Consider the following 18,420-nt stretch of genomic DNA (forward strand, 5'->3'; position numbering starts at 1 on the left):
GCTCTGATTTGCTGCACTTGCCTGGGAAAGACATGCAGATGGTGTGAAGCAGAAAGAGAGAAGCCAACAATAAGCACCTAACTGTCACATGTTTTGGGGTGAATACCTTGATTTTTGTTTAAGGTTTAATAGCATAAGGGAGAGGCATGTGACTAATCTTTCTCTGTTCTGTGGAGATCAATGAGTTAAAACAGTATTTTCTGTATATCTAGATATTTATATGGCCCCATCACCAAGTATTTATGGGCTTATCTTCACCCCCGAAGAGGCTGAGAGGTATTATTACACCCAGGTTCCTGCTGTGCCACTAAAGCACAGCAATATTAGAAATCAGATTTTTCAGAGGCGTTGAGCGCCTGCCTCTCCCATTGATTTCTGCTGCAGTTGCGGGACTCAGGCCTGACTTTTCACAAGTGGTTACTGATTTTAGGTGCCTCCATTTCTGTGTGCCCAACTTGAGGCCATCTTAGGAGCCGTATGTGAAGACTGTGCCTACACCTGCCTTCTATAAACTAGGCTCTTTTTAGGTATCAAGCTGGGCACCCAAAATCACTAGTCCCTTTTGAAAATGTAGGTCTGGGTGCTTCTGACAACCAGACTTTATGTGATTTATGCAAAAGCAGCCAGGAAGTCTGGGGCAGAGCCCACAACCTCCCACACACTTTACAAAGAAGCAGTTCCCAGCCGAGACATTAGGGAGCTAGGCTTTGGCTCATGAAACTTTCAAGGGACTTAGCAGCAGCCCAAAGGGGAAAACAGTAGAGGAGGTAGTTTTTCTCCTTGACAAATTGAATAATTACTGTACGTTATAACCTGATGTTCATGCTGTCTCATGTCTCTCTCTGTTGCATTTCAAGAACACTCACCAGAATTAGTTGGTATATGCAGAGTGGCCTATTCACGCAAGCAACATCTGTATGACTATGACTATGAAATGACTTCTCAATCCCCCTATACTCACCTTTGCATGTTTATAGATTATAATTATATATCAGCATCCATGTCATATTGTTCTGATGCCATGGAGCAGATATGCCTCCCATATCCCCAACCAGTTCTTGTATATTCCCTGTTCTGAAGTCTCTCTCTTAATGTGGGCAAGATGATGCCACCAATGTAGCAAAGTCAGGACTCTTTTGGTTTTGCAGAGCATTGTCGTTTAGGGATTAGTTTTGCAAACTACAAACTCAGTGCTGTTTCTCCACCAGTTTCCATTTGATGTGAATGCTGAACGTTTTGGAGGGATGATGATTTGGAAAAATGGCTCCAGTTTGGGCCCATCCCTAGAGGATTTCAATATAAAAAAATTCACGTTTCCTTTTAAATTGCCAAACGTCTCCCTTTTAAGGATGTTTATGTTGCGATCATTTGAGGGTTTCTCTACACTTTCCATCAGCCTCTGCTATATTCCTAAGGGAAAACTATATCTATAAAGCAGACAAAGGCCCGAACCAAGACACCTGAGCCAAAACTCCAGATCTGAACACCCTAGAACTTGGCAAGTGTGTGTGTAAAATCTGAACCCCAATTCCAGTCTGAATTTCACAATGGTCTTTGTCTCCTGAATCCAAAACATGGATCCAAACACCCCAGAACTTTGTGGGGATCCAGATCCTCATTTTGTAAACCCATCTCTGCTGTATTGTCTTCAGTAAAATCAAAGACTTCAATCCTGCCACTGGCTCTGTGCTCTTGCAGGGGGCCTGCCCAAAGTACAGCTGTTTGCAGGATCAGGGCGCGAATCCTAGCTCCAGTAACTCTCAGCTCATTTCTATTAATCCATAGTTTATTTCAGTCAAACGTCAGCTACACAAACAAAACAAAAGGGGACTTCCCCTCCCTTGGATTTATAGAACTTTTCCTTCTGGCAGCCACAGAAACAGAAGAAACCAAGTGTCCCAGAGAACATGAAGGTGTTTTCTTCAAATAAAAAGAGGTTTATTAAGATAATGAGAATGACACTGTGGTGTGTTGTACATCGATTGCAGCTCTCAGAGAAACAACAGCAAGTACAAAACCCTGCAGAACTTTGATAGCCATTATCATCACAGCCTGTTGTCCATGCTACAGGCCTGTGACTCCAAAACTTCATTCCCATTTCTAATGGCAGAAAATCCAAAGACTTTCCTCTTTCAAAAAAAAAAAAATCCCAACTCAATTAGATATAAATAACTTGCACTGGACATTTTAAAACTTTCAGATTTAATTACACATAAATAAATATGTACAGATTTAGAACAGTTCAGTTCAATTTGGCCTGGTTCAAGTTCTGCTCCTTGTGCTTTATTAATTATTATTATTATTATTATTAATTTTAGAAACCTGTGTGCTGTTATTTGTAGATTGTGGAGTTTTATTTAGTCCCAGGTGTAACTTAACCTGCTTGACCCCATTGGCTTGCATGTAACATTCCAGAAGGTTCTCGTTGATCAATTCCCATCTTGGAAAGAAGTCTGAGTGTAAGACTGTTCTCCTGACATGGTTCAGGGTTCCATAGGCCCTGGAGAAAATCTGTAGTGAGTGTCAGTTTGTTGCAAACTGTAAACAAAGTCTTAAAACCGCTTGAAAATCAAGGCAGCAACGCTGGTGATTTTCCTCTTGTCTTGGGCATAGGACGATTGTGTAGGTGGCATCATTGGAAGATTCCCTGTCTGCCTGTTGAAGGCAGGTTATACATCCAGATCTGCCTGCAATGCAAAAAAATCCCACCTGACTTACTTCTGCCTCAGTTTCAAAAGCATCTTGAGTGGCTGAGGCCTTTCCTCTCTGGTGATTTTTCGGTGTTTCAGTTTGAACAGACTCCTGGGGCACTTCAGTATTTTGTTGTGGGTTAAAAAACAAAACAAAATAAAATTGCACATGACTTGGCTTCCTGCATCCACCATTAAAATAAACAAAAGCCATCAACCTGTCTTATTCTCTTGATCTCAGTGATGTCCATTAAGGTTCTTTTCTTCTTTTTCTTCTTCTTCTTTTTTCTTAAATTCTTTAAATCTTCTTGTTTATTTGTTTGCTTTAAGAGTTGCGTCTCAAGTTCAAACATCGTAGTTCGGAAAACATATTTTTTTTCTAACACCAATAAGATCAGACCTCCTATCATGAGCTGGGAAGAACTCCCCCCAGTGGGGAGGGGGAGGGAGACAGCATGTTATTTCCGATGTTTCACTTCTTTCTCTGATGCTTTAGAGTCTCCAGCTGCATGCCCATTCCCTGTGCTGTTCATGAACATTTTATCCAAACCCTTGAGGGACTCCACCAGGTAGTTCTGGAAGGCTGTGAGTGCTGCACAGATAGCTGGACCCCCGAAGCCGTGGGTTATCAAGCTGAAGTGAGTCAAGCAGCTTTGGACACCTGGCTCTAAGATGAGAGACGGGCGGCTGTTCCCAAGCGGAGAACGATCCTGGGCCATCAAGTCTGCAAACTCTTTACAAATTTGCCTACAAGAGAAAGGAAGCCATTACGTTTTTAAAGAGGCTGGAAACCTATGGTCTTAAGTTTCTGTTTGTGCTCTGTTTCTGTAATTCATTTAATCTGTTATCACTGGGGAGACTGACTGAGCCAAGAGACTCCAAGTGTTTCCCTTCCAGGACACTGGTCTGAATTCAGCCCTGAGCTGGTAGGGATTGAAGGTCATTTCCATTGGCTAGCTGTTTGCTAGCCTGGACGAGATGAGTTTAATGGGTCTCCGATTCAATTCCCTGTGCATCATTATGAAGCCCCAGTAAGAATCATGTTTGCACAGGTGTCACTGAGGGCATGATTTGAAGGCAATGGGGTTGCACAGGTATTACTTAGGGCATGATTTAGCTTGCAGAATCTTTATGATTGGTGATGATGTCCAAGAAGGAAAGAACCTGGCTTGAAGTTCAGGTCCCAGGATGAGTTTGCAGGACTGGCAGTTAAATAAAATCCTTTTACTTGTAAACTAAGTGAAATGATCTGAAAGTCTCTGAGGCCCAAAAAGCAAGGAACCCCATGAAGCTATTTTAATGAGTCACTGTTTGGAGCAGAACACCATTTGAAAACAGTTAGCTTAAAACAATCCAACAACAAAAAATAAGAGGAAAGTGTTTGGTGAAGTGATGCGTTATCCCCAGGGGAGATGTCATAAAAGGCAAACATAAGCCAAATGCGTGCAGTGTCAATGAGCATGTCCTTTGAATGTTCATGTTCGTCCTTCCAATGTGAGTGAATGATGCATTTTTCTGTGTTGTGTATCCGTTGGATATGAGTGTGTGCAGCCCATTACCGTGAGTGTGTCCTCCTTGGGGCAAGGACTGTCTTTCCGTGATATGTATGTACAGTGCCTAGCACAAGGGGGCCTCGATGCTGCTGGGGATGCATACTCACTTGGTAGCCAGGAGCATGTTTTTCCGGGTGTGGAGTTCGCTGGGATCGGAGTGCTGACGGCACAGGTATTCCGCTGCTGCCTTCGCTGGGAACTCTGTTTCACACACGTATCCAAAATCCCGGGCGAGGTGAACCGCTTCGCCTAGAAGAAGGACAAATTAATGAGCTGGGTCTGTACTTGTGTAACAACGAGGGAGCATTTTGTGCAGAAGTCTCCACATATCTTATTGGGATGCCTTGCTCATTTCTGTTGGGGCTGGATGCCCTTTTCCTCAGATCTCTAGCCAAGGGGAGAAAAACTCTGGACTCTCCAGGATTGGCTCTAGCATTCTGGGACTAGCTGCGTCACAGGGTGGCTAGCCCCTGTGAAGAAGTAGGTCCAGCTCTCCTGTGCAAAGACAAGTGCTCCCATTTGGCCAATTAAGAGGGCAGGGCGCCAGTGGGGGCTATAAAGAACCAGAGAGGATCAGAGGCAGGGAGGGGAGTGAGGGATGCTCCCCTGGTAAAGGGATGGGGGGAGGGATAGCTCCGTGGTTTGAGCAATGGCCTGCTAAACCCAGGGTTGTGAGTTCAGTCCTTGAGGGGTCCATTTAGGGATCTGGGGCAAAAATTGGGGATTGGTCCTGCTTTGAGCAGGGGGTTGGACTAGATGACCTCCTGAGGTTCCTTCCAACCCTGATATTCTATGATTCTATGATCTCCCAGCAGAGAGGCTGTGGGGTTCCTGCTGGGAAGAGTGGAGCTGTTCTCTGGATGTGGAAGGGCTGGGCTGGCTGCCTTGGTACAAGGACAGGAGAGGACTGGGCTGGATAGCTGGAGCATGAGGAGGGATCCTAGGACGGTATGCTGTGCATACTGTTTTGGATTATGCTAGGGAAGTTCTAGACAAAGGTTGTGGCACTTTGTTAAAATTTACATGCATGGGACTTCTGTAATAAATGGAATGCACAAGGGCTATATTTATACTTGGGAAGATGCTTTGGAGGGAAACTGAGGCAGACAGGCCTGTTGTGTTGCACCTGCCACAGGGGGGCCCTTCTGGAGGTGCTGCACTATGTCAAGCTCCCACCGAAAGCAATGGGAGTTTCTTGTGCCCTGCTGTGGGAGAATCATGCCCCAGGAGTCCTGATTAACAGTCACCGGCTCTAAGAACAAAATCCCTCCCTCTCTCCTTTGCTGGCTGATAAAGTAACACACCAAAGTCAATGTGGCTGAAGTTACATCTGGGTGGAATTTGGCCCATTGTGCTGTGTTCTTACAGGAGGAAGCATAACAGAGACAACTCTGTCCCTCCCACCTCCCGCATCATCTCTCTCTTTCTCGCACCGGTTTTCTCCTTCTATCTTTTCATACTGGCCCTCCTATTTCAGAATCAGAGTATGATCCCATTGTGTTAGGCAACCATGCTGCCTTACCACAAACCCGGACTATCAAAGGGGACTGACTCCTTTTTTGGGGGGGAGGGGACACCCTAATATTGTGATTACTCAAGAACAGGGGAAGGGGGGAAGCACAGGAGGAATAGAAGGAAGATAGGTTCTTGTTTGTATCCTTCCTCACTGAACAGAAAGGCCTAAGGGGAGAGTGCTCAGCCTAGGTATCCATCATTCCATGGAACTGCCCTCTCATTGATGAAATTGATCCATCTTCAGGCATCCCCATGGAAATAATCAGAGCTGATGGCAATTGATCATGCCCAAACCCCCGGTTAGGCAGACAGAGCTAATTTGACTTGCCCCCCGCTGTTCATACGTATTAGGCCATCCATCCTAATAGCATTAACCTAGTTCCCATCGCTGCCACCCCAGCTCTGAGAATGGTGCGTGAAGCCTCGTTTGGGCAGAGTGTTTGCGCTTCCCCATCTGAAGCGTCTCAATTTCCTTTCCCTCCTCGCTCCCTCAGCCATCACTATATCATGAAATACTAGAAGATCAGAGTGGGGGCAATTTTGTGTGTGTGGGCGCATGTGCGTGTGCACAATATGCATGAAAATACAGTCACTTCTGTGGAACCAAAGCTATAACAGAGGGGTTAAAGCAAAGCACTGGAAGTTGGGACTTCTTGGCTCTGTCCTTGGTGCTTGGTGGAAGCATGTGCTAGTGGCTAAAGCTAAGTGTTTTGAAGGTGACTAGTGATTTGGGAGCCCAACTTGAGACACTGTAAAGGGGCTTGATCCGAGGGTCAGTACATGTTCTTAAAGTGCTTTGCTGAATCAGGGCCTGGTGGAGCAGGGGCTTCCTTACCTGCTGTAATGAAATAGATTGGGACACCTTCAGGCCAGTGTGGCGCAGGAGGGCACATGGCAGAGATGGCCATGAAGGAGAGTTGTCAAGTGACTTTACACAGGTAATGCCCTAATTCAGCCAACATTTCATCCCACGTGTTTCTTTCAGCGCCTGGGCAGTCTCAGTAAAGTTTTCGGGCCAGATGCCTACGTTAGCCACGTTCTTTTCAAACTCTTTTCTGGAGTGTTTGAGAGTGTTTTGAAAGTTGGAACGTAACCTGGTATCTTGTGTAGAATTAAGGCCAACTTCATCCCTGGTGTAACTCCAGTGAAGCCTGCACCCAAAATGCCAGAGAGCAGACGGCCGAAAATCCCATGAAAAATTCCAAACACACATTTCTATTTCTACTGATTTGCCCATGTGGCTCTCTTAAATATTTCTAACATGTCTAGCATTGCAGTATCTAAGTGCTAAATACTGTCCTTGAGTTTTGCATAGTACATTCATGGAGGACATCAGGATGGCTTCTGCTCTTCCCTTCCCCCTGGTTCTAGCATGCCATGCTTCCTCTTTATAAGATGATGAGATTGGCACTTGAGAATCAAAAGAGACAAATCTTAGACTCCAAACTGGCTGAACCTTAGCACAGGAGAAACAGCGTGTGAGTTCTACTTGAAGCAAAGCTCTGGAAGCAAGCAAACTGTCCATTAAGCACATCCCTCGAGTACAGCCTTATGTGTCTAATGTTCTTCTTTTGCTATTTTAGGTGATGATTTTTATTCCCCTGTCTCATTTACCCACGGCCACCAATTCTCCCTACATCTATAAAAAGAAAAGGAGTACTTGTGGCACCTTAGAGACTAACCAATTTATCTGAGCATAAGCTTTCGTGAGCTACAGCTCACTTCATCGGATGCATACTGTGGAAAGTGTAGAAGATCTTTTTATACACACAAAGCATGAAAAAATGGGTGTTTACCACTGCAAAAGGTTTTTTCTCCCCCCTTTTGCAGTGGTAAACTTTTGCAGTGGTAAACACCCATTTTTTCATGCTTTGTGTGTATAAAAAGATCTTCTGCACTTTCCACAGTATGCATCCAATGAAGTGAGCTGTAGCTCACGAAAGCTTATGCACAAATAAATGACATCAACCCTCCATCTATAGTTATGAACAGCTCTGCATCGATATAAAAATATAATTAATGCTCAGAAACACCCAGTAATAAATAAAAAAATGAATAAATAAAAAGTACAGAGGTTGAAGAGGCAGAGGGGAGCAAACAGATTAAAATAAGACGGCAAATGTCCAAGAAAAAAGGGGCCTGGGGCATAGCAGGGCAACCTAGTTTCTATCTGCTGAAAAATGGCAAAGCATTAGCACCTTCCCCTGGGTGAACCATCTTCCAATACCAGAACGCTGAGTTGCAAGAGGAAATCAGATCCATCAAGCACACATGGCCCCACTCTTTTATTTACTATGAGCCGTTAAGCAGTAACCAAAAAGCCAGCAGCCTCGTGAAATCAAAATGTATATTTCTTCCTTTCTTTCGTTCTTTTCGTTCTTTTCTTTGAATGGAAATCAGCCTGTCACTCAGCGCGCACCGACTGCCCTTGGTAACAACCTCCACCTAATGAAGCGGGTCATTTAATTTGCTGGCAACAATGGAGACAATTTTCTATTCAAAAACTGCAGGCAGCTGCCTCCAACACGCTGGGCGCAAATACAATGGATTCCAAAGCTGGAAGGGAGTTGGAGCTACCATTTCATTTGTCTCCTTCCTGTGTCCTTTGGTCCATAGATGCGGTAGCAACATCATCATTTCCATAGTGTGAAGGCTGGGAGGAGAACTACTAAACGTGCAGCTTTAAGCAAGGGGACTTCATGTTTAAAGGGCAAGTTATATGTTGACTATGGAGGCCCTACATAGCATATTTCCCATAGCCTCACTCAGCACCCACCATACTCACAGATCAGCCACTACAGACTGTCTCCCTCTACACACCCTAGAAGGCTGTGGTTCCCTCACTGTTCTCTTTTGGGAATTGAACCCTGCTGTCTCACACAGCAGAGCCATTGAGCCAACCTCAAGCATATTTTTAAGGAGTGTGCGGAGCACTAGTGTATCATGAATCCAGAAATAGGGGCAGCTAGGCTTGGAAATGCATTTGACCTATTTCAAAGGCAAGTCAAGGGAACATGTGGAGATCTACACAAGTCTGAGTCCCAACAAACAGGTCTGTTTGGGCCAAGGACACAACATTTTCAGTAGTGCAGTAACTTTGCAATAGAAGTGAGTGCATATTTGTGAATAGGTTGGTGAATATTCGTGATAATTTCTTAATGAGTTTGCTTTGGCCGCGTTCCTGCTCCTTTTGTGTTTGCTTTCTGTGAATCTTCATGCAACTGAGTTTTACTTGTAGTAATTCACAAAAGTGAATTTTAAGCTCCAATAGTCATTTATAGCACATTTCAAACTAGTGCTGAAAATTTGATTTGAAGAGTTAAGCTCATACAATGAGGGAGCAGAAAGAATAACATTTGACTTATGTGAACCAGTCATAGCTAAGCAACACAGGTTGGGTTTCAGATTTCAGTGGTTCTAAATTCTAGATCCCGTGATGTTCTAAAGGACCCCAAAAGCATTGGTTGCCATGTGTAAGCGCTGCAACATTTGCCCTGACAGGTCTGCAGAGTCCTACCTCGTTCCGATTGTGAGTGCTTTCTCCAGACTGTGCTCTTGTTAGCCCAGCAGAAATCTGTTAGTTCAGAAGATGTGCTTGGGTCAAGATGGAGAATTACATGCAGACCCCACTTTGGCTTAATGATGGCTGCTGCATAATCTGTTCTGTTTTAGGCCTTCTGTCAAATTGCAAATGGAGGACTTAGAATGGGCAAAGGTTGGGCACCCCAGTCTGATGTTAAACCACAGAACAACTCTTACCTTCCACCAACGACGTCAGCAAAGTGACATTGGCAGCTTTACGCCTTCCTGCAGGTAGATTTAAGCCTATTTTCTCTAATCTTTCCCTTAAACACCTTCCACCATTTTTTGATTTTGCCCTGCAAGAGGGAAACAAGGAGGGAAAAGATTTTAGTTGAAAGGAAAGAAAAAGCAACACACAAATTGCTGTTGTAACTGAGTAGTCTCTTGATCTGGCATAAAATATACAATAAGCTTCATGAATCTCAATTGTAAGAACTACTGATAACAGAATATAAAGTTTGTTAAAATCAGTTTCTATATTCCAAATGACACAGTAGTCCTGGATTCTTTTATAGCCCTGGAGAGAATGAAACAGATATGAGACTAAAAAGAACCTTCATCCAATCACTAGTTTTATTGTTTCAAATTCTCAACAATAGCAATCCTCTGTGATGCCTTTGTTCCAACAAACAGCAGCTCATCTAAGTTTGTGCAGGAGACTCACAGATTCATTAACAAAGAAGCATTTGGGCTGCAAACTTGTAGGAACTTGCAAGGTGATGCGCTGTATTTCAAAAATACCCATGTGCCCAGAAGTGCACAGAGACCTGCTGGGCTTTAATATTGTTCCAAAAGGTGGGTCTTACTGGAGTGACAACAGCAACAGCCAACCAGTGAGCTCATTGCAGGTTTGGGGCTGCATCTCCGCAAAAGGCAATAAAATTGACTATCCCCCAAAGCAGCAGCAAAACATGTGGCCTGTTACTGGAATAATTTAATTCAACAACTCTGCAGCCTTTGCTGTTCTGAGATAAAAAGAGCCCTGGACTGGGACTTCTCTATCCGATGACAAGATATAAGAATAACCACGTGGTAGAGCTGAACAAAGCACTTGCAATGGATCCCAGAACTAGGGCACAAGCTGCAAAATTCGTACTTGGGTTCAGATATTGAACACCCCTGAAGTTTGGCAAGGTGTTTGGGATAGGGCTTTGGCTTGGCCTTTTATAGACCTAGGGGGCAGCTGCACAATTTGGATCAGAATGTGAACTTTCCCAGATTCAGATCTCGGGGTTTGAAATTGTAACCAGACCTGTACATCATACCAAATCGGAAGGACCCGCAGATGCCATCTGAAGTCAGTGGGACAGTCTCAAGGGCATTCCCTAGACTGTAAGCTCTTTGGGGCAGGGTTTATCTTTTTGTTCTGTGTTTGACTGAGGCTCCTAGGCTCTACTGCAATGCAAATAATTAAAAATGACCGGCAAGGGTTCATCACTGGAAATAGCTCAGACACTTTGACCTGAAGGAAGCAGAGGAGAGACCAAATCAGAGGAAGATAAGTAAGGTGTGGTACTTACCTCCTTAGGACTCCCCCGAGAAGAGAGGCATTGAGACACTCTGGTGGGGAGAGCCTTCTCTGCACCTCCCCGACAGTCACTTTGTACTTAGAGGTGGAACTGAGAAGGGAGAGCCGGCCAGGCACGGAGCAGAAGACCTCGTTGGGATTTGTCACCCCTCCAATCAAACTGTCTTTGTTCATCGATAGGGCAGAGATGGTGGTGCCGTTTGCCTTTGAGGGGATGGGCACTGGAAGGAAAAGCAGCAAGAGAGAAAGAATGTCACTGGAAAGGATCTAAAGCAGAGGAAACAGAAACTTGGTGATGCTTGGGGCCACTCTGGCAGCATTCCAGGAGCTCAATGTACAGGCATTTCCGTCGTAAGAAGTAAACAGACATGACCAAGGTGTTTTCCTTGGTCTTGTATGTTTCTTAATGGAGAAAGAGAAACTGCCTGAGGGGTGGGTTTGAAAACCAGGCAAAATGCAGATCCGTAACTTATCCCTCCAAATTCAGGGGTGCTAGGACCCGGGGTTCTTGTTTGGCCTCTAGGAAAGGACCAGGTGCATAATTTTGACCAGATCCCCAATCCCGCCTTCCCCTGTCTGTCTTAGGGGTGCTTAGGATCCAAGATTTTGGTTTGGCCTGTCATAGAGAAAGGGGCCATTTGCAAAACTCAGATCTGGATCCTGTTTCAAGATTTCCAGCACTGCTGATTTTTGGAGGGGTTTTGGATTTGGGATTTTCATTGAGGCCCATGGTCACACAGCACCATTAGGGAGGAACAACAGACCTGGACTCTGTTCCTAGCGCCTCCGTTATCTGAGACTCAGCAAACCCCAGGGGAGCTAAGGGAGATGTGTGTGGACATGGGAAGGCTCATATTGACTTCATCTGGCTTTGGATCAGGCACACAGCAAGCGGGAACCCCACACTTGGGTCACCCTGGTCTAAAGTTAACTGAAAAGATCAGTTCACCAAACAACCCAGAACAAACTGCCTTATACTTAATGGGGAAAATGCCAATTAAAAGCAGAAAGGCAGACGGATGATGGTGAACAGCAAGCTCACACAGAGCCCATGGCCTTACACCGAGAGTGAAACTGGCCTATTTTCCCCAGACATCACTTCAGTAAGAAACCTCTTTAGACACAATAAAGGTTTCTTGATTAGAGCCATGGCAGAGGCTTGTGCCAAGTGACTTTGGGTTTTATATTTTGAAATTAATACCCAATTTAACTCTGAATCCACGGTTTTCAAAGACGCCATAGCTAACTGCAAATGCAATCACTCCAGATTGTTTAAACCCTGGCATTCTTTGTGGTTACTGAGTAATGGTCACTCCATGATGTACATTCAAACAGTACACATGCCTAATACTTAGAGCAACAAATAACAGGGAGAGATCCAGGTTTTATAAAGGAAATACACATGCCCAAAATGAAACAGCAAACCTGAAATTTAATCGGAAAGGGCAAGTATACTGAGCCCATTAAGGGGGCCTTACAATCAGCATATTGTAAATACAGCTCAACAACTTGTTAGCATGGCAATAAAAGAGCAGCACATGTTACATAAAAATGGCTAATGTTTTAGGGCTAAAAGATTAATGGAAATAAGCTATGGTCTATTAAGTTCCCTCTCAGTGTGAAACTCTGACAACGTCGGGGGACTGAAGGACAGGTTGCATGGGTTTCCCTTCGGAACTGACTAGCAAAGGGTAAAGTTCTGACAGTTGTGACACTTGGGATTGTGGCTGATGGAGAGGTTCTAAGGGAAGAACAGAGGCTAAAAGATTCAAGAACATCACCGTATGGGCTAGGAAAGCAGAGCTGCTTCCAGACAGCAGCGACGTCAGGGCTTTCTTTCACATTCCCCGGATGGTTAATATTTATCCCTTGGCACATTCCTAAAATAAAAAGCCAGAGCATGTTTTAAAAATGTCCACGTATCACTGCAAAGATGTGTCTCACTGCAGGTCCATGCATTTCTAAGTTTTTGGACTTCATTGAGACATGAATCAACATGCATCCATGCAGCCCCATGCATCCCTGGAGAGCTGTGTATGTCTTGTGGTTTCATGTGTTTTGTGCATCACAGTGTGTCCACGTGTTTCCATGCATTCATGTGTCAGTGAAGAGTTGTGCATTACTTGTAGGTTCATACTTCATCCCTGTGGATTCATGCATCAATGTGTATTCATGCTTCCGTGCACCACTGGGCACCTACGTATCTGTGTGTCTGGCTACATATCCATGCAGGACGGTACAACCATGCAACGCGACTCATCCACATGTCACAGCATTTGTTTTCCCCTGGTCCTGGATGAGAGAGCGAATCTTGGACTTGGTGCGGTATAATGCTGGAAGCTATTGGAAAGCTCACCTTGCAGAGCAAAAAGGTAAAATGCAGACATGTGTTTGGGAGGCATTCCATGCCGTGACAGAGTGCAGGGCAGCAAGGCCAGGCACTACGGTCCATGGCAGCACGGTGACGGGCGGATGAACAGAACATGATGAGGCATTGACACATGGTGTGTCACTATGACAGTTTTAAAACGTGCTGACTTTTTTTTAGGAATATGCACACTGCAGAAAACCAATCCACCTAGAGAAGACTAAGCTAGTCCCTGCCACTCCCAGAGCCACAGTCCAGAACCAGTTAGGCAGTCTCTGTTACATGCAATGACTTTCTGAATGTTATAGGTGCTGTGACAAGGAGAACCCATAGCAGACAATTAATTTGAATAATGATCTGTATTTCAGTAGTGCTTAGAAACCCCAACTGAGACCAGGGCCCCATTTTGCTAGGTGCTGTACATACACAGAAGGAGAGAGTCCCGTCCCAAAGTGTTTGCACTCTAAATAGACAAGACAGACAAAAAGGTGGAAGGGGAAACAGAGGCAAAGAGAGGGGAAGTAACTTGTCCAAGGTTACAGAATAGGCCATTGCTAGTGCTGGGAATAGACTCCAAGATCACTACCCTATCCACTAGACCAGGCTTCCTTAATCCAATCAGACAATCAAACATAACTACATGAAATATTTTTGTTTTGGTGTCGCTTTCTGTTTGCCTGGTCCGATCTCCAGCTTTTTTACCAATAAACCTGCTGCAGATGAGAGACAAAACTACCATCAGAGACTGGGAGTTTGGTTTCCTTGGCCTTTTTGGAACCAAAATTGGCTCTTGTCATGAGCAAACCAAAATGTCCCCCTGATCTGCAGAAAGCTGCTTTCCTGTTGCCTCAAGACTCAGGTGATCGGAACACCAGTCAGCCTGCAGACAAGAAGGAAGCACAAGACTATCAGAGGTTTGCCCAGTACTCAGCAGGCAACACGAAGCCCTGCCTGCACTAGCTCTGGGTTTGCTTTGTTTCCGATGCAAGCAGAATCTCACTTTCCAAACCATGTTGGTGCTTCCAGATGACTGACCATCTGGGAAGTGCTGCGTTGCACTAAGCAAAGAACATTTCTGAGATTTAGACCTGGGCCCCAGTGCAGCAGGAGGAACCACTGTAGCAAGATTTAAAATTACATTACGGGGACAAGGTTTTCAAGGCAAACTAGCTGGGCTTCGGGCCATTGGATGGTTCTCCCCAGGAAGCGTTCTGCTACTCTGTGTGCTAAGCAGAGGCGGCACTGTGTTGTACGGTTTGGATACAAATCTAAATCGGAACATTCCCAGTGTTCAGGGGTGTTTGCCTCCAGCCTTAAGGCTCTGATATACAAATTAAGCAGGCTGCATTGTACTGGGCTTTCTCCTTTAAAGTCTGCTTGGTTTAGACCACCTGAGATGTCCTGTCTGGGGTTTGATCCACCTTGGAACACTGCGGGTATTGCCTTCCCATCAGTAGGCTTATTCTTCCATTAGACTCCATGAGAAATAGGTGTGTATATCAAGGGAGGAATTCGCAAAAAGAAAAGGAGTACTTGTGGCACCTTAGAGACTAACAAATGTATCTATCAACTTCATGAAAAAACTCATGCAGATACAGACAGACATCATCTTCCTCTCCAAATGCAAACAGATGGACATCAGTGGTCAAATAAATTGGTTAGTCTCTAAGGTGCCACAAGTCCTCCTTTTCTTTTTGCGAATACAGACTAACACGGCTGTTACTCTGAAACCTGTCATTATGCAAGGGAGGAATTGACCCCACTGCAGATGGATAACCCTAGAAATATAGGACCCAAATTAGGAACTTTGGTGAGCTGAGCCATCTGTCCTTGTATTATACAAAGACTGTATTTCCACCATGAATGTTACAGGGACACGCCCAAGGCTCTGCTCATCTGTGTAACAGGGTGAATATAAACCCAGCCACTGGGTGGCAAGGAAGGAGTTAAAATGCTCTCCTGGACACAGAACTCACCACAGGTGTTTGTCTCCTCACTGCAGGGATTGCCAGACAGCCAGGCTGGGGAGGAGAGGTAATTGGATAGGGCTCAGCTGAAGGGAATTACTCCAGGAGGACAAAGGGATGCAGCAGTGGTGGGTTTCTCTGTGTGAGTGTGTGTGTTGAGCTGGGCTAGGGGACTGGCAATGGATCTGATTTAAGTTAGTGAGCATCACCTCTACCTGCCAGAGCTTTCAAAGTTACAGAAATCAATGGGATAGGGAGAATGGGGAAGCTGATAAAATATGGCTAGGTGGCACTGTCTGCATAGTTTAGCTTCTATGGATTTAAGCCTTTGCCCTCTTGACTCACCGGTGATACTTTTATTGTGTATTTTTAGTAATTGCCTGGAAAACTTGAAACCTCTTTCTTTCCTGATGCTTTCTGCTTCACTACAACAATTATTATTACTTAATTATTTCTATAGAAACAGTTACCCAGATTAGTACCCCATTTAGCTCCAATGTTGAAAGACAGCCCCTGCCCCAGTGAGCTTACAGACTATGCAACAGCTAAATAATGCGCTCAGACAAGGGAGGACCTGGTAGCGTTAGAGATGGGGCTGGGGGCGTGTTCCCAGAGGTCCGCAGTTGCAGGGAGCCTACAGCCCAGGCAGTGCTAGAAGACAGTGTTCTGCAAAGCAAAGGTGGGATTTAAGGAGGGATTTAAAAGATGTGGCTTGTGTGCTGGGTGACCAGCACGGATTTATTTTTAAGCAAGGAACATTAAGTTCCCATTCTGGGGGGAAAACTCATGGAGTCTGCAGACAGTTTTAGGCAGATGGATAGATTGTGTTTTGGGGCCACCTATCTTTAGTTTCAGAGTAACAGCCGTGTTAGTCTGTATTCGCAAAAAGAAAAGGAGGACTTGTGGCACCTTAGAGACTAACCAATTTATTAGAGCATAAGCTTTCGTGAGCTACAGCTCACTTCTTCAGATGTGCATCTGAAGAAGTGAGCTGTAGCTCACGAAAGCTTATGCTCTAATAAATTGGTTAGTCTCTAAGGTGCCACAAGTCCTCCTTTTCTTTTTGCTATCTTTAGTTGTGTCCCTTTAGAAATCCCAAGTTAAACCCGGGGCTTTAAGACTATAAATGGCAGCGTGACATTAATGAATAGCATTTATTTGGCACAACTGGTGTATTCTGTTTGTGCAAAAAGGCTCCGGTTGAGAAAAGGGACCCATAGTACTGAGTGCTGAACAGACACATAGCGAGAAGCAGTCCCTGCCCCAAGAAACTTACAGCGTAAATAGACAAGGGTGAAGACAAGGAGTATTATCATCTCCATTTTATAGATGGAGAACCGAGGCCCAGATTCACAAAGGTACTTAGACATCTAGCTCCTACTGAAATAAATGGGAGTTAGGTGAATCTAGCCCTACAGACTTGCCCAAGGTTTGAAAAGCTTTGAACTTGCTTTGAAATGACGTTGTCCTGAAATATCGGGGGGATTTTCTCACATAGTCTCTGATCTATTATTCTCTCTCGTATAATAAATTTAGCCATTAAAAATACTGCAGTGTCAGTAATAAATGTGCAAGCAGTGGGCAGATATTGGAAGGAAATTTGCCTCTGTGTTTCTTGTTCGTGTTGCCAGGTGCATTTCCATCAGGCAGAGCTCAGGATCTGACTGTCTGGTTTACTCTCCCAGGGGAGGCACTGGTTGCTACACATTACACATTTTGTGTGTGCTGAACAGCAGGGTAAATGGTGACCTAAAATCCTATGTGAGCGTCCAGCCATGGTTCTAGAGGGTACATGCTGTTTTGTCTTCCCTTAGAATGAGAGAAACTTGTGATTTCCAACCAGAAATGTCGTGTGTGTGTGTGCGTGCGTGTGTGCATGCTGATTTGCCTCTCTTTTGTCCTCTGCACACACCTTGGGCATAGCTTTCTGAGATGGTGAAACTCACACGCTGAGGCAGAACTCAATTAATCTGAGACAGGGACTTTCATAACAAGGGCCGAGAGAGATTTCAAAATGTGTCCCAGTTTCTAAGAACAGACAGCCACGTGGCTGTTCTGTGTACCTTCCCTCACTGCTTTCAACAGGGTTTTATCACCCCATGCTCATCATGCTGCACCATGCCGTGGAGCTGCTATAAACCCACAAATGCTGCAGAGTGGCCTGGTGGTAAGAGCTGAGAGACTGGAAGTCAGGACTCTGGGTGCTATTCCAGCTCTGCCCTGGACATGCATTGTGTCATTTCTTCTCTGTGTGCCTGGGTTTCACTGTCTGCAGAATGGGGATAAAGATACCTTGGAGGAATGTTGTGCTGTTTAATTAAAGCTTGTCAGGTGCTTTGAGATCCTTGGATGAAAGATCCTGTAGGTGAAAGTTCTGGGATGGTAGATGTAGCCAGGGGGAGTAGATACAGTGCCAAGATATGAGACTGGTTGATGCTTTGTAGATAGACAGAAGGGAGCTGAAAGACCAACCTGTGAAGGACCTGGCATCTCCAGTGGGATGCTGCAGTTTTCTCAAAATGTAATGGGAGGCCAGGAGCCTGGGTTCTGTGCTGTGCCTCAGGCAATATAGCCCAGGGTGGTGAAGGGAAAGGTGGCTTTAAGCCATCTCTGTACCTCCTGGATTCTGGGTTCAGCGGGGGCTGCATAGCCTCCTGTTGAAGTTAGGTCCGAGGGGCTGTTCTAACTTGTGGCCATTCTACAGCCCAGAATAACTGGAGTGCAGAGCTCCCTGGCCACATCCTCTCCTCCCATCAGGATGCCCTGGTGCCAGGGGCTGTGCAGGGAGACTGCACAGAGTCCTTTTGCCAGCTCTGCGCTGGCTGAGGAGGCCCCCTGCTCTGAGGGCATTCACCCAAGGCCATCTTTGCCTGCTACCTACCCCCTTCTATTGCTGAGTGGATTGTAATGGAGACTCAGGTGAGGGTCTCTTTGTGACCTGTGCCTGGCTGGGCCCACTGCAGGGTGAAGATGGGCCAGGGGATGTGAGGGACACAGGGCTCATATTACAAACACAGCCCCAGCAAGAGCAGAGGGAAATGAGAGCTACACTAGATCCACTTTTGCCTACAGTTTGCTGGGGGAAAAAAAATCTTTACACATTTACTCCGGTATCAGAATCCTTCCTTGCAAAGCATCTGGACCCAGCACTTCACTTTCCCTAAGCAGCTGCCTCAGCCCCCCGCAATAAATGGTACATCACACTCCCTGCAACTGA

The 18,420-nt window shown here is 45.2% G+C and overlaps 1 protein-coding gene across 7 annotated transcripts in view; it reads right to left on the bottom strand.

Annotated features, from left to right (window-relative positions):
* Positions 1-1,822: 1,822 nt before the first annotated feature.
* TFAP2E (transcription factor AP-2 epsilon) overlaps positions 1,823-18,420 on the bottom strand; it is a 50,750-nt gene continuing 34,152 nt past the window's right edge. For 2 of the 7 annotated variants that reach the window (XM_073317757.1, XM_073317759.1), the window contains exons 4-8: positions 12,650-12,748; positions 10,861-11,089; positions 9,518-9,636; positions 4,351-4,492; positions 1,823-3,437 (exon numbers count right to left, since the gene is read on the bottom strand). In XM_073317757.1, coding sequence (XP_073173858.1) covers positions 3,149-3,437; positions 4,351-4,492; positions 9,518-9,636; positions 10,861-11,089; positions 12,650-12,748 — 878 coding nt within the window. In that variant the 3' untranslated portion in view covers positions 1,823-3,148. Of the gene's footprint in view, positions 3,438-4,350; positions 7,169-7,734; positions 9,333-9,517; positions 9,637-10,860; positions 11,090-12,649; positions 12,749-18,420 lie in introns of those variants that run through there. The other 5 variants (XM_073317760.1, XM_073317761.1, XR_012155639.1 and 2 more) reach the window with 4 other exon arrangements.

The sequence above is a fragment of the Lepidochelys kempii genome, chromosome 19 (assembly GCF_965140265.1).
Source record: "Lepidochelys kempii isolate rLepKem1 chromosome 19, rLepKem1.hap2, whole genome shotgun sequence".
NCBI classification, from domain to species: domain Eukaryota; kingdom Metazoa; phylum Chordata; order Testudines; family Cheloniidae; genus Lepidochelys; species Lepidochelys kempii.